At 43.8% G+C, this 13608-nt stretch overlaps 2 protein-coding genes and 2 long non-coding RNA genes across 5 annotated transcripts; 3 read left to right on the forward strand and 1 right to left on the reverse strand.

The window, feature by feature from the left end:
* Positions 1 to 64: 64 nt before the first annotated feature.
* LOC6735164 (transcription factor grauzone) lies at positions 65 to 2328 on the forward strand. Its single transcript, XM_016168437.2, has 4 exons — positions 65 to 310; positions 364 to 1124; positions 1207 to 1401; positions 1459 to 2328. Exons 1-4 carry the CDS (start codon positions 194 to 196, stop codon positions 2126 to 2128), a joined length of 1743 nt encoding a protein of 580 aa, XP_016028449.1. The 5' UTR covers positions 65 to 193; the 3' UTR covers positions 2129 to 2328.
* LOC6735165 (vacuolar protein sorting-associated protein 51 homolog) lies at positions 2250 to 4985 on the reverse strand. 2 transcript variants are annotated; one of them, XM_039292847.2, is made up of 7 exons: positions 4795 to 4985; positions 3967 to 4718; positions 3270 to 3906; positions 2686 to 3216; positions 2521 to 2633; positions 2361 to 2464; positions 2250 to 2287 (listed from the first exon to the last, which is right to left on the reverse strand). In XM_039292847.2, exons 1-7 carry the CDS (start codon positions 4873 to 4875, stop codon positions 2283 to 2285), a joined length of 2223 nt encoding a protein of 740 aa, XP_039148781.1. In that variant the 5' UTR covers positions 4876 to 4985; the 3' UTR covers positions 2250 to 2282. The 2 variants fall into 2 exon arrangements, with proteins under 2 accessions (XP_039148781.1, XP_002082140.1); XM_002082104.4 differs by having other exon boundaries at positions 2250 to 2464.
* Positions 4986 to 4998: 13 nt separating this feature from the next.
* On the forward strand, positions 4999 to 10620 carry LOC123327149. The gene is made up of 2 exons (XR_006541653.1): positions 4999 to 5246; positions 10286 to 10620. It is a non-coding gene; the product is annotated as an uncharacterized LOC123327149 (long non-coding RNA).
* Positions 5342 to 6144, forward strand: LOC27209004. The gene is made up of 2 exons (XR_001601137.3): positions 5342 to 5678; positions 5737 to 6144. It is a non-coding gene; the product is annotated as an uncharacterized LOC27209004 (long non-coding RNA).
* Positions 10621 to 13608: the final 2988 nt, after the last annotated feature.

Here is a 13608-nt window from a genome sequence, read left to right on the forward strand (position 1 = left end):
GCCTACTTTTGATATCGACTACCGATAGTTTTCTATGGACTTCGATTTCTTGAATTTTTTTTGGTTATATTCGATTTTGGGTCGATAACATCAGACGATAATCGTATCTCATATATCGAAGAAGTCTTGTTTATGTTTTGATTTGATATAAAAATATATAAATTGTCTTAGGCTTGAATGTATTAATTTAAGCATGATTTGCCGTTTGTGCCTGAACAACGTTAACGATACAGATACGATTCGGATATTCGAGGACGTGGGCCTCTCACTAAATGTGGCCAATGTGCTGGCCAAATACTTTTGGTTTGAGGTAATTTCTTATCTTTCTATTTTTGGTAACATATGTAAATGATTTAATTGCAGCCAAAAAGCGATGATCCCATATCAACGGTGATCTGTTTGACCTGCTGGAACCAGGTGAACGATTTTCATCAATTCTATGTGGCCGTGGAGAGTGCACATCGTTTGCTCACCGAAAGGTTCTCCTTGAAATCTGGCCAAGATCAGGGGAAAGTTGAGCACGGTGAGGACTCGGAGCAGCAGGAGGATGAGCAGGATGAGGACCAGGAGCTGGGATTACCTGGAAGCGAGGGTGGTTCCTTTACCAACGAGCAGTTCCTCACCGAAGTTATTGCGCAGCAGGAACAGCAAACGGAATCCAACCCACCAAAGGAACAGTTCATAAAAGAAGACATAGCAACAGAAAACGATTTAGAAACCGTAGACACCTTACCCACAGAAGAGCGTAGAGAAACTCGTTCGTCCGCCAAAAGTAAAGCACATCATTCGTTGCCCCCTTCTACACCTCCTGAAAAATCGAAACCTGTGGCAAATAAATCCAGAGCGAAACGAACCCCGTGCAAAGCAGAAGGAACCCCACAGAAAAGCAAACGCTATGCGGACTACAAACAGTGCATGCTGGATATCGATGCCAAGATCTCTGCCCACATGCGACTCACCTGCGACGTTTGTCACGAGGGGCAGGAGACCTTCCTTCTGCTCTGCAAGCACATGCTGCAGGAGCACCATCGCAAGGGCTATGCCATTTGTTGCAATAAGAAGTTCTACAAGCGCTCCTTTCTCACCGACCATATTGATCGACACGCAGATCCGGAGAAGTTTAAGTGAGTGGTAAAGTGGAGTGAGCCAATCTAATGCGGAAATCCCATGAGCCGAACCCATAACCAATTAGAAATTTAATTACAGATGCACCCAGTGCGACAAGCGATTTGCAGACAAACAGTGCCTGAGGAACCATGAGCTGCTGAAGCACCATCCGGAGGAGGAGAAGACCTTTATGTGCGAGCAGTGCCCCAAAAGGTACACTAAGCAGTATCTGTTGGATCAGCATCGCGTTATCCACAAGGAGCGCAATGTGGTGTGCGATCTTTGTGAGAGGAGGTAAGCTTGGTTCTACTCATCTTGAAGTTGTATCATAAACATTTTCATTTCGAATAGATTTCCCAACCAATCCCTTCTTTGTACGCACGTCAAGATGGCGCACGGCAACTATGGCACCATGTGCGACATCTGCGCCCAGGTTATACGTGGACGAGCTGCCTTCCAGCGACATCAGCTGGAGCACGCTGGTGTCACGGAGCCCAAGGTTCAGTGCGACATCTGCGGATCCTGGCATAAGAACAAGCACAGTCTCAAGAAGCATGTGCGGCGACATAATGGCACTGCTGCCACTTGCGATGTGTGTGGAAAGGTTTCGCCCAATAGGAGCGCCATGCTGAGTCACCAGCGCTATGTGCATCTCACGGACAGGAAGCACGAATGCAGTGTGTGCGGCAAATCCTTCAAGAAGGCCATCACACTGAGGGAACACATGACCATGCATACGGGCGAGGTGCTTTACAAGTGTCCTCATTGCCCGAAGACCTTTAACTCCAATGCGAATCAGCACACGCATCGTAGGAAGTGTCATCCCAAGGAGTTCGAGGAAGCGAGGAAGGCACGCACCGAGAAACGAAAAGCCATCGACGAGGAGACACCCAGCGTGTTGACCATCTCAACGGGCGAGGATGGGGAATCCCACAGCATTCTGCTGACGAATACCGAAGAGGATATTAAGGGAGATACCATCGAGTTCACTCTGTGTCTCAGTGCCGATACCACAGATTGAAAATGATTTCTGTTACAATTGGTGGACATGTAACCAGCACAGTTAAAAAATGGCAGAATGGGAATTTGAACGATTTTTCTGAAAAATGAAGTCAATTTCCTAGACATTTTAAATAACTATCTAAATTAGAAACAGGGTGTTTATTTTTAGATCCTTAGGCTAGCAGCGTTTAACAAAATAGACGGAGATTTTAAGTGGAATGTTGCTTTAAGTTGTGGAAACAAATACTAACCCCGTTCACAAATAATTTCCACAGCATTGGGCTCCATTAAAACGGACTCCAAGCACCTTTGCACAGCTGAGCCAAGAATCTCATCCAGCAGGAAGTTCACCAGACTGTCAAAAAAGTGTGTTTAGCTTATCCAATTTTTCAGTTATCGAATCTAACTCACTTTTCATCGCTTACAAATCGCCATAGGTTCATTTGCAGATAATGGGCATCCACCTGAATCTGCTGAAGTCCGAATTTGCTAAATGTTCTTAGCCTCACGCATTCCAAGAGGGTCTAGAAACATAAAACACGTAAATAGCCATCTACATTTCATAAATTCACTTACCTTTAGACCAATTTTAATAATGCCCATTATGATTGATGCCTTGGTGAACTCTACCGAAGTAAAGATTTCCACTCGCTCCGAAAACAAGCGATGTATGTTGGACACATAGCTGGATTCCAGCTGCGAAGGCGTGTAGTTTGACCAATTGGAACGATACTGTGGCTTTGAGGTGGAAGCAAAGTTACTGAAATATGTTTTTCGGCTAGAGTCACTGCTGGCTGTGGTGCGGAATCCTGACGTTGCATTTGTGTTTGCCTCGTAGAGACTGGCTACCACCGTCTCGATGCTGCCAAGCTCCTCCACGACCCGCTTCATCACCGCACGAACGGATCGTGGTTCCAGGCAGTTAAGCCAATCTCTTGTTTCCACACTCTTGCGTAGCATTTGCGAGATATTGGTCCCCTGCAGCCGCACATAGGCGTCCAATAGTGACTGTGCCGTCTCCCGCATTTCAGCACATATCTCAGTTTCGTGGGTAAGTGTTGCACTGTTCTCCGAGTCGATTTCGTACAGGTCATCCACCAGAGCAATCTAAGGATTTGGTTTATTAGGAAAATCACAAATAGTAGCAATAGAAAGCTCACCAGTATGTGAACGCCCTGTTGCTCGAGTTCCAGACATGTTTTCGACAGCACCAGCAATAGATTGGGTGGACTGGAGCTGGAGGCATCTCCGAAACCACACATCACCTTAGCAATATGACGCAGGAAGCCAATGAGTAGGTTCTCTCGAATGCCCTCAACGCACAGGGCGCCTTTGTGTTCCGCCTTGATGTTGAACGACCAGTCAGTGCGCAGGAATATAAGCAAGTCCTGCAGTACGCCCTTAATCTTCTCCACCATGGACACATACAGATTGCTGATCAGATCACCGAGATTGAGGCCAGCAGCTGCGTCGCTCTTGGCAGAAACCAGCGAAAGACGAACCGCACTCAAGCTGTCGGCAAAGTGATCTTTGAGGTTTTTGGCATGGGCATCGCATAGTTGGTGGGCAGCCGAGATAATGATAGATACTGTGTTGCGTTGGACCTCCAAGCCGCGGCAGATATTTCGCATGGCCTGAAGGCGCCGATGAAGTCGATCCAGAGCGCGCAGCATCACCTGAGTATCTCCGTAGCCAATGTCAGACTCAACGCGATCCTGGACGAGTGTCAGATACTTTTCGATGTTCTGATTGAGGAAGACATTTAACTCCTGCAGGGCGTTCTCCTGGAAGTCATCGCTGAAAAGGGAAAGGATATTAAAACTCATTTAAGATTATACAAAATATTGTTAATTTTACCGCTCATGCTCGTAGTGCTTGGCCACAAACATATCAAAGTAGGAAGTCACTACCAGCGCCAGATCGTTGAGGAAACCATCGATGCCCATGTCCACAAACTCCAGCATATCACGCTCTGTTTGATCCTGTAGCATGACGATTTGCTCGTGCAGTCGTTTGCCAGCGCAAGTCAGCATTTCGCTGGCCAGATCCGAGGTCTTTTCGTCCAGCTGTAGGAGTAGCTCTCCAATTTCCGTCAAGGATTGGGCCGTGTTCCCAGCCCTTTGGAAGTCACTTCGCAATTGCTCCTTAAGATCTGCCATGATGGCGTCGCAATCTCGCTGAATTCCATCGAAGGACGGCTGTCGACCGTACTGGGCGAACACCTTCTGGGCATGCAAGTAGTCCTGGACAGCTTGCGCGTAGTTCTGTTCCTCTATCAGAGACTTCAGTTTAGCTGGCAGAGTCGAGAGGAACTGCAGCCTCTTGAGGAGCGAGTGTTTCTCGGACAGGCGACATAGTTGCGATCTGGTGCCCTGCAGCGTTCCGGTGATTTGCTCACTAAAAGTCGTTATGGATTGCATCTTGGTCATCAGCAGGTTCACATCCGTTTCCATCTGCTTGAAGTCATCCTTCATCCGGCGAATTGTATCCGTGGCGGAGATGAATTTGTTGTAATTCTCGTAGACCAGCGTCTGCATATCCGAGTGCAATGTCTGTGTGTCCTTGACCACCGCCGCCTCCGTATCCATTATTTGCTTCAAGGAGCAATCCTTTATTTGTGAGTAACAGCCAAAACGAAAAGAGCATAAGTTAATGCTTATTACTTTACCATTTTGTAATTCTTACCTTGAGCAGCCTTTCCAGATACTTTTCCGCGTCGAAGCTGGAGCTGTCCATGTCGAAGGGATTGGCTTTGGTTTCAGCCATTTTTTAGAACACTTTTTAATACTATTCTAAATAAATAAATAAACTAAATGTTGTGAACTTGTTGTTGCTAAAGACTTATCGGATTTTTTTTTATATATCGATAAGTTAAGGCGTGTTGGGCAACGAAAAATTATTCCTTCACTTAACAGCTGACTACCAATATTGTTATCGATACCTAAAGTGCGCCACATAATCTTTTTTTAAACGGTGTGTGCTTAGCAACTTCTTATTTTAAATATAAAATATTGAGTGATGCCTACATTAAATACAAATATTTTGTTTATTGAAAATAAATAAATTTGAACAATAAATAAAGTGAATAATAATTTAGACAGTTAAGAGTTAATGCAGAATAGTACTATTATGGCAAAGTAAGTAATTTGTGTTGAATTTAAATTTTTTATTTTTCTTTGTTAAATTTATGTAGTTAGTGCCTATATTATAAATGTACAGAATATTTGTGCTATTGGATTGTCAATGAGCAACAAAAATTACAGTGCAAGTCTGTTGTTTTTTTCTTATTGTTTTTAATTTGAGGCACATCGGTGTGTGGTAAATTGGCATTTAATCGTGAGAGACGTGGAACTGAGATTATCTTAGTTTGTAAAGCTCTTTGAAATTTGTATTCTAATCTTGGCTTTGTTAATGGGAAGCTCCCATTTGGAAACTGATAAGGAATTACTTGTTTGTTTTTCATAAATAGCATTATTGTAAAAGGTTTTCTGAAAGCGATCACAACATGAAGCTATTACTCTTTGTTTCCGCACTAATTGCAGCTCTGTGCAGCACAATTGTGTCTGCTGGTTGGTAACAACAAAATGTTAGTTAACTAATGTACCTAATTACTTAAACATTTTGTAGATTGCTTGACGGACCCCGTGACAATGCTGTGCATTTTGGACCCAAATCATGGCAAATAACTTTGTATGTCACCTGGCTCAATAAAGCACAAAAGTAGAACACGATGTGGGCTTCTGTATCCTAAGTAATTCAAGTCTCCCCAGACTGAGTTACGTGTGGCAAATCGCATTAAACATTCCACGCCCATCGCCTTCCCACTACCAGACATCGTTTTTGTTAAAGTCTCGATACCCTGCCGTTGGGTATTTCGATACTGCGATTCACTATGTAACACTTATTGAAAGATATATTCTTTTGAATACTGAATTGCCCTGTGTTACAGTTTTAATATCCACTAAATATCATTAAATCATGTTTTGTAATGGGTATTTTCAGTGTCGTGTCATAAATATATAGCAGTTGTGTGTACTTCTTGCTGCGTCCTTTTTATTTCGGTGGGAGTTCGTCTGCCCGCTGGCGACCGTGTCAAGTTGAATGAACATGGACAAGTTTTTGCCACTTTCCGAGGCCCTAAAGTTCCCTGTGCTGCTGTATCTCGCATCTGAGTCTCGCTTTTCGGCTGCTGCCCTACTGAAGCCACCGTAATTTTCCCACCATTCGCACTATATTTTATCCTTGCTCCTTTCGCTCTCGTTCCTTTGTGGCGTCTCATTTCAAATACATTAACATTTTGACCTTTCGCAAAAAAGTTCGAGCTGTTGCCGGGGCCGAATTTAATTTCGAGTTGTGTGCAGATTGTGCAAATCACACCCTCTCCAATACCATCAGCCCCAACTTGTATAATGTGCACTGGGAAAAATTTATAGCAATACTGTTTGATGAGGTTCCTAATTCACAACACGCTATACTTTTATATGTTTGTAATGAATGATCATTGTTCATATTCGAAATCATTTCTATGATTGAAAACTAAAGGTTTTTAAATAAACATTGCCTGTTTATTAATTGTTCAATGCCTTTTGAACATCGAACACTCCACTCTAAGGACTTAAGAGTATTTTCTCTCAGTGCATAAATGGCATTGCATACCTGCAGGCGCAGGATCCTAAGGTAGTCCTAGCACACAGCGTCGCTCAGCCAAAGGATTATTGCGTAGCAGACACCCGGGTGTTTTTTTGCTCTTACAAAAACACTCGCATGTTTTTTATTGCCGCAAGTAGAGTGTCAAAAAACACCCGGGTGCCTGCTGAGCAATAATCTTTTGGGTGAGCGACGCTGTGTGCTGCTAGAACGTTGAACGTGTCAAGGTCAAGTTGCCATTGTCCCAGGTTTTCCACACCTCACTTTCTCCCCACCCCACTCCTGCTCCCTGCTCCCCTTCTCACTTCTGCGTGCGGCACAGAGCAAGCTGCCACACCACCCACGTTCGGCCCACTAATATGTTTTGTGCAGTTTGAAGTGCGCCAAGTCGTTAAATTAATTTCAGTGCACTCAAAAGCAGGAGCAGCGGAAACTGGAGCACACAGCCAGTTTTTTTTGGTGAAAGTTTTTTTTTTTTTTTATTAATATTTTTTAAGTGAAGAATCCGTACATCATAATATTGTATCTTAACATCACAGTGTGGAGAAGTATTCTTATAAATTACCAAACACTATAAAATAAAATAAGTGGATTAGGAACATAAATGAAGAGTTTTTACTGCTGCCCAATTGTCTTGGCGAAGCCTTGCCGTTTAAGTCTTCTTAGAGGTCGAGCGGGGATGAGACGTCTTGCAAGAAGACTGCTATGGCTCAGTAATCTGTCACTATATCGACTTGTATGTCTCCCAATTTGTGACTCAACTGTGTGAATATTGAGGTCTTTATGGAGTGTAGAGTTACGTACATACCAGGGGCAGTTGGTTATTTGTCGTAATGCGCGATTTTGCATCACCTGGATACGATTATAATTCGATTTGGCTGCAATTCCCCAAATCTGGATCCCGTATAACCATATCGGTACGATACAGTGCGCATACACAGCTCTTTTGCACCTCATCGAAAGAGTGCTCCTTCTATTCATGAGCCATCTCAGCTGTTGTGATCTGTGGCCACATTTTTTTACTGTGTTTTTTAGATGCGGCCCAAAGGTGAGCCGTTTATCCAGGGTGATACCTAGATATGTTGCTTGCAGGGGCTGATTCAGGGTAACTCCTTCTAGCCGAATTGGAGGGGTGTTTGGGATAAGCGTTTTTAACGTGAAGCACGGGTTTGTTGTTTTCAGTGGGTTTATTTTTAGGTTCCACCGTTTACACCAGGCTGCCAGAGCATTAATATATTCTTGTAGTCCGTTAGCTGCCTCTCTGCTGTCCCTAGAGTTATATACAACTGCGATGTCATCTGCATAGGTTGCAATAAGAGTCCTGTTCGGTGCTGCCATGTGTTCGAAACTCGGGCAAGGGATATCAGCAGTGTACAAGGAATACAGTAGCGGTCCGAGAACACTGCCCTGAGGGACTCCAGCTCTCATTGGGTATATAGAGGAGTAGCTATTTCTCACCGTGATTTTAAATTGTCTTTCTTCTAGATATGACTTTAAAATACAGAAGTAGGGCGCAGGTAGAAGGGTCTTTATCTTGCATAATAATCCAACATGCCATACTTTGTCGAAGGCTTGTTGCATATCTATAAAGACGGCGTTGGAGTATTTTCTCTCAGTGCATAAATGGCATTGCATACCTGCAGGCGCAGGATCCTAAGGTAGTCCTAGCACACAGCGTCGCTCAGCCAAAGGATTATTGCGTAGCAGACACCCGGGTGTTTTTTTGCTCTTACAAAAACACTCGCATGTTTTTTATTGCCGCAAGTAGAGTGTCAAAAAACACCCGGGTGCCTGCTGAGCAATAATCTTTTGGGTGAGCGACGCTGTGTGCTGCTAGAACGTTGAACGTGTCAAGGTCAAGTTGCCATTGTCCCAGGTTTTCCACACCTCACTTTCTCCCCAACCCACTGCTCCCCGCTCCCCTTCTCACTTCTGCGTGCGGCACAGAGAAAGCTGCCACCCCACCCACGTTCGGCCCACTAATATGTTTTGTGCAGTTTGAAGTGCGCCAAGTCGTTAAATTAATTTCAGTGCACTCAAAAGCAGGAGCAGCGGAAACTGGAGCACACAGCCAGTGCTCATTTTAAACGGATTATGTGTACGGCATTGGAGTGGGCGGTGGGCGGTGTTTGGAGGCAGGTGGCGTGGCGTGGGTTCAGAGATTACTGGCAAGTGGCCGGGCCAACTGAAGTGAAGCTGCGTGAGTGGACAGCAAATGAAAGGCAAACAAGTCGAGCGCCATAACACACAGCTTTAAGGCAAAGTCAAAGGCTGGGTGGGTGGATTTTCCGAAAGGAAAGTGTGGGCGGAGAAACTCAAGTGGCATGGCTGATTTCACTTCGAGCTTTTCAGCTGACACTCAAAAGTTGTTCGTCTGGAAAAAAATTGCACAAAAGGGAACAGTAAGAAAGTTGGAAATATGTATGTCCATTTTAAATGCAGAGTTATTGGCAGCAAATCATAAGCGAAATATAATAAATTTTTAAGATATTTTTAATATATTTTATTTGCTGAGAAATAATAAAATATATAAACTGAGATTCGTTTATTGAATTTAAGACATTAAATGTTCAATTAATTTGATTTATTTTCACAAGTGATAAGTTACTTAATTAATACAATTGAAATGGAAAATAAAAAGATATATGAAGTTTAGAGCATTCTAATTTTTTTTGATAGTTAACAATAAAGAGGATTACTGCAAATTCCAGTTTTAAAAACGCATGTTTTTTAGGTTTCCACTATCCCGATTTTCCAGAGCTGTTAATCATAACCCTTCGCCAATAAATCCGACCTGAAATTTATGGCTCCATGGTTTTTAACCACGAGTTTAAGTGCGGCGATAAGGTTGTCAAGTGCGGACAGTTTTATCAGGCCGTACGGCAAATGCAATTTAAATGCATTCGAAAATAAAAATGCAGGGGAGCGTGGAAAACCGAAGGATGTGTGCCCATAAAACGAAGCACACGCATGTGGATGCACACGCACACAGATACATTCACTCACATGTATGTATGATGCATTTCCCACGGAGGATTGGCTTGGGGCGAGCCATAAATCTGCACGCAAAGTGCTTCCGGCCTTGCAGCCAAAAATGGCTGATGATTCCACTTCTTGCCACCGCTGGGAAGCTCTTTAATAGCGCCAAAGTGCCCGGCCGCAGGTGTTTACCTGTGGGATGTGAGTATTTTCCTACCCCCAACCCACCCCCCGGAGAAAAGCATTCGGCGCATAGTGATGCAAATGCAACTTCAGTTGACACTGCACCTGCATCGTGGATTTCGCTGCAATGTAGCACTTTGTACATTTGCAGCTGTGTCGAGTGATAGGCAGCCACTGGTTTATATTGCCACTAGTCTCCTCTCTTTTTTGGCAAATGATTGGGGCAAAGCGAAGTTGGCTTTGCCTGTACAGAAAAAAAATATGTCATTTCAACTTTAAAAATGGTACCTTATACATTTTCTTGACTACTTCATTACATTTCTGATTATTTAGACATATATTTTATTTTATTTTTTTTAACATCTAGAACTAGCTACCAAAGATAAGAAAGATTTCTCTCCGTTTGGCTGCTCCTCCAACGCCTCTTTGCTGCTGTCTGTTGGCGTTGTCAATTTTTTATTGCCCTTTGGCAGATGTGTTTGACTGGCGCGGAGGAATGGGGATGGCAGCATCCTGGCCTGTGTGTATTGCGCTTTCGAGGTTAGCGGGTCACGTGCCGCACTCGACCTGCTCCTTCGACATTTGCTGCGACAAAATCAGCGCCGTGGCATCTTCGCCAGCAATTGAATTCAAATGAAGCCGGGCTAAAAAGGCTCCGACGCTCCCCCCCAACAGAAGAATAAATGCGATGCCATAAATCAAGCATAAAAATTGACATTAATTTTGCCCATAAGAAGGGTGGGGGGGCAACCGTAGATAGAGTGCGAAGGGGAGGTTGCTGGGTGTGAGGAAGACGGAGCACTGCTTACGTGTGGGTCTTTTGCGAATTCAATTCGCTGGCAAAGTGGAGGAAACCAAAAGCTTTGCGCATCGATCACGCCTGGAATATTCAAGTGACAATCCGCCGGGTGGAGCCCGTCTGCTCATCTGCTCATCAGCCTTCTAAAATTTTCCATTTCCCAATTTCCCACTCCTCCCTTCATCAAATCGAATCTCAGGCGGGGTAATCGAAAAAAAAATCGTTTTCCATTTAATGCGATTTGTTTGTGCATTAGCTTGTGGTTTATTTGATGGAAAATGTGCATTTGGCATCGGCAATTAAAGTTCGCCCCTAACTGTGTTTACAACAATGTGTGGTTTTTGCAAAAATAACTAACTAACCGCAGTCACAGCGGACCAAAGTGCTGACCACAGTTGGGAAATACCAATTGTGCAGTGAAACGAGTTAGAAGCGTTTATGGTCTAATAATCAGCATTTTATGCCTAAATTTAGAGTAAGCAAAGGGTGTTTTCGTTTTGAAGGGTTGATTTTCAGCGGGGCAATCTAAGTTATCGACTGTTGACAAAAATAACCGGAAACAGGCCGAAATTGATGACCTAATGTTTGTTTGTGTGTCTTCTGTCACTTTCGCATTTTTATAGCATACTTTCGGGCGTATTGCTTTGTGTTTTTCCCAGCACCGAAATGTTTACGTGTTTGAGTGCATTCAGTCGGACTTTATGGCCATCTGGGGACTGGATCTGGTTTATACTTCCGCCCACACCCATCACTGTGTAGCGTTTCGTCTGGCAAATGAATGCTATTTCTGGACAAAATCGGAGAATGGCCAGTGTGCACTGAAAGAAACTCCTTTGGCCAAAGGTCAAGAGGTAGATAAACTCAGTTGAAGTGCCACAAAAAGGCATTATTTCTTACGCCGTGAATGGATACGGATCTTTTTGTGACCTGCTCCATGTTAATAAAGGTACAGTGAACGTTCGATAAAATGAACTGCATATATACAGGAAACTGTTACATTTAGTGCCACCAAGTGGGCTTAAATTATCGATATATAAACTAGAGGTTTATAATTTCCATGTGACAGATTCTCTTAGCGAAGTTCCACTGTATAAATATATAAACTCGAATGTACCTATATTCCGACGTGGACAGATAGCAGATGGGTGGCCTAGGCCAAAGTTCTCACGTGGAAATGTGTAGTGTGGCGCTGGGTTTTTGGGGGAATCCTCGACAATCGTGTCGCCACATGGAATCAACAGTTTACCTGGCTGGGTGCTCCTGCTGGGAGCAGGCTCACCGGTCTGTCCTGGCTAAATGGCTTAAAGCCCGACACAGGCTGGCAACAAATACACCTGATGATGATAATGATGATGGTGTTGCTGATGTTGATGGTGAAGTAGGGAAGGGCCAAGAGAGGGGAGTGCCATTTTCCAGACGGAGGCGCATGCACAACGGCAATTACTCATGGAAATAGTTCGTGAACAGGGAGCAGGAGGCTCATGAGTTACGGTTAGAGTTTCCGTTGCTGTGGATACCGACCGCGTACAGTTTCCCACGGCCCCCAAAACACCCCCCCCCCCTGAGCGAAGGGTGGCGCTTTGTTTATTTGTTTATTCTGCACTCCGTTTGCTCAAAATCAAAATTCCTGTTGCTGCGGCGGTTGTTATGCTGTTGATTTTCCACGGGCCAAAGGGGAGCCGTTAGAGAGTTGCGACATGGGTGGGAAAATGGGGGAAAACTCGGCAGATATACTGGCTATCAATGGCGAGCAGCATCATCATTTGCATCCAGTTCGCTTTTCTCTTTTCCCCCGTCACTTTTTGAACATGCCAGCAATGCGAAACAATGCTGCTCAAAATGTAAACGAAATTCGAATATGCCTGATGCCGATTGTGATGCTTATGTGCTGTTTTATGCTGTTTTACGCTGCGTATCCTTGCTGCTTATGGCATCCTCGAGGCCACAGGACAATCAGCATGCATGATTTAACATTTCCCCAAAAACAAACAACCAAAATGCCATAACACACTTGGCCGCTCAATTTCACTGAAATCTTCTTGATGCATATCTATAATTGCTAACTATGCAGTTTCCCTTTTTACTCAACTTATATCGTTTATATTACTCAGTTTACTCAAATATTAATTTAAGCTTTTTGCATTTAAAAAATTTCCTAATTCAATTTATATATTATAAATATTTTGTTTTGCAACATAAGTAAAACCTTTAAAAGGGTGATTGCGAACGTAGGAATGGTCTATGTTTCGTTAGAAAGCATATGCAACACACATATGCACATATGTGTGTGTGTGCTCGGAAAATGTGAATGCAGAAATGGCAGACGCTGCACATAACTAACTGGGGACTTGAATTCGGTTTTGGGGCGTATTTTGCGCCAATTTCCATACAAATCTCTCACATGCACAGCTACACACACACACACAAAACACACTGTCGATCGTAAATGAAAAACGGTTTGCATAGTTTCGGCCCAAAAAAGAGAAAAGGAACCAAAACCCAGCAAACGCCGTATGAATGGAATCAAACAAAACAAAACAAAGCAAGGCCCACAAGGAAAACAAAGGACCACACATGCGATAAAGAAAAACAAAAGCCCCAATAGGTGGCAGCACCAACAACAACAATAGCGAGTGGCAGGAGCAACAATAAAAACAAATGGCAACTGGGGCTGAGAGCAAGGAGAAAATTAAAAAGTAAACACAAAAATTCACGTGCTTCGCATGCAATAACACTAGTGTTGGCCAAAGAGAGAGAGAGAGGGAGGGGGAGAGTGGCGAATTGTAGAAGTGGGTGGCTGGGAGAAAGAGTTTCGCTTGTGCGTCTGCGCAGTGAGCGAAGATAGGGTGAGCGAGCGAGAGGAGCATAGTGCGCGTGATCCAAATAGCGAG

This window comes from Drosophila simulans, chromosome 2R (assembly GCF_016746395.2).
Source record: "Drosophila simulans strain w501 chromosome 2R, Prin_Dsim_3.1, whole genome shotgun sequence".
NCBI lineage: Eukaryota > Metazoa > Arthropoda > Insecta > Diptera > Drosophilidae > Drosophila > Drosophila simulans.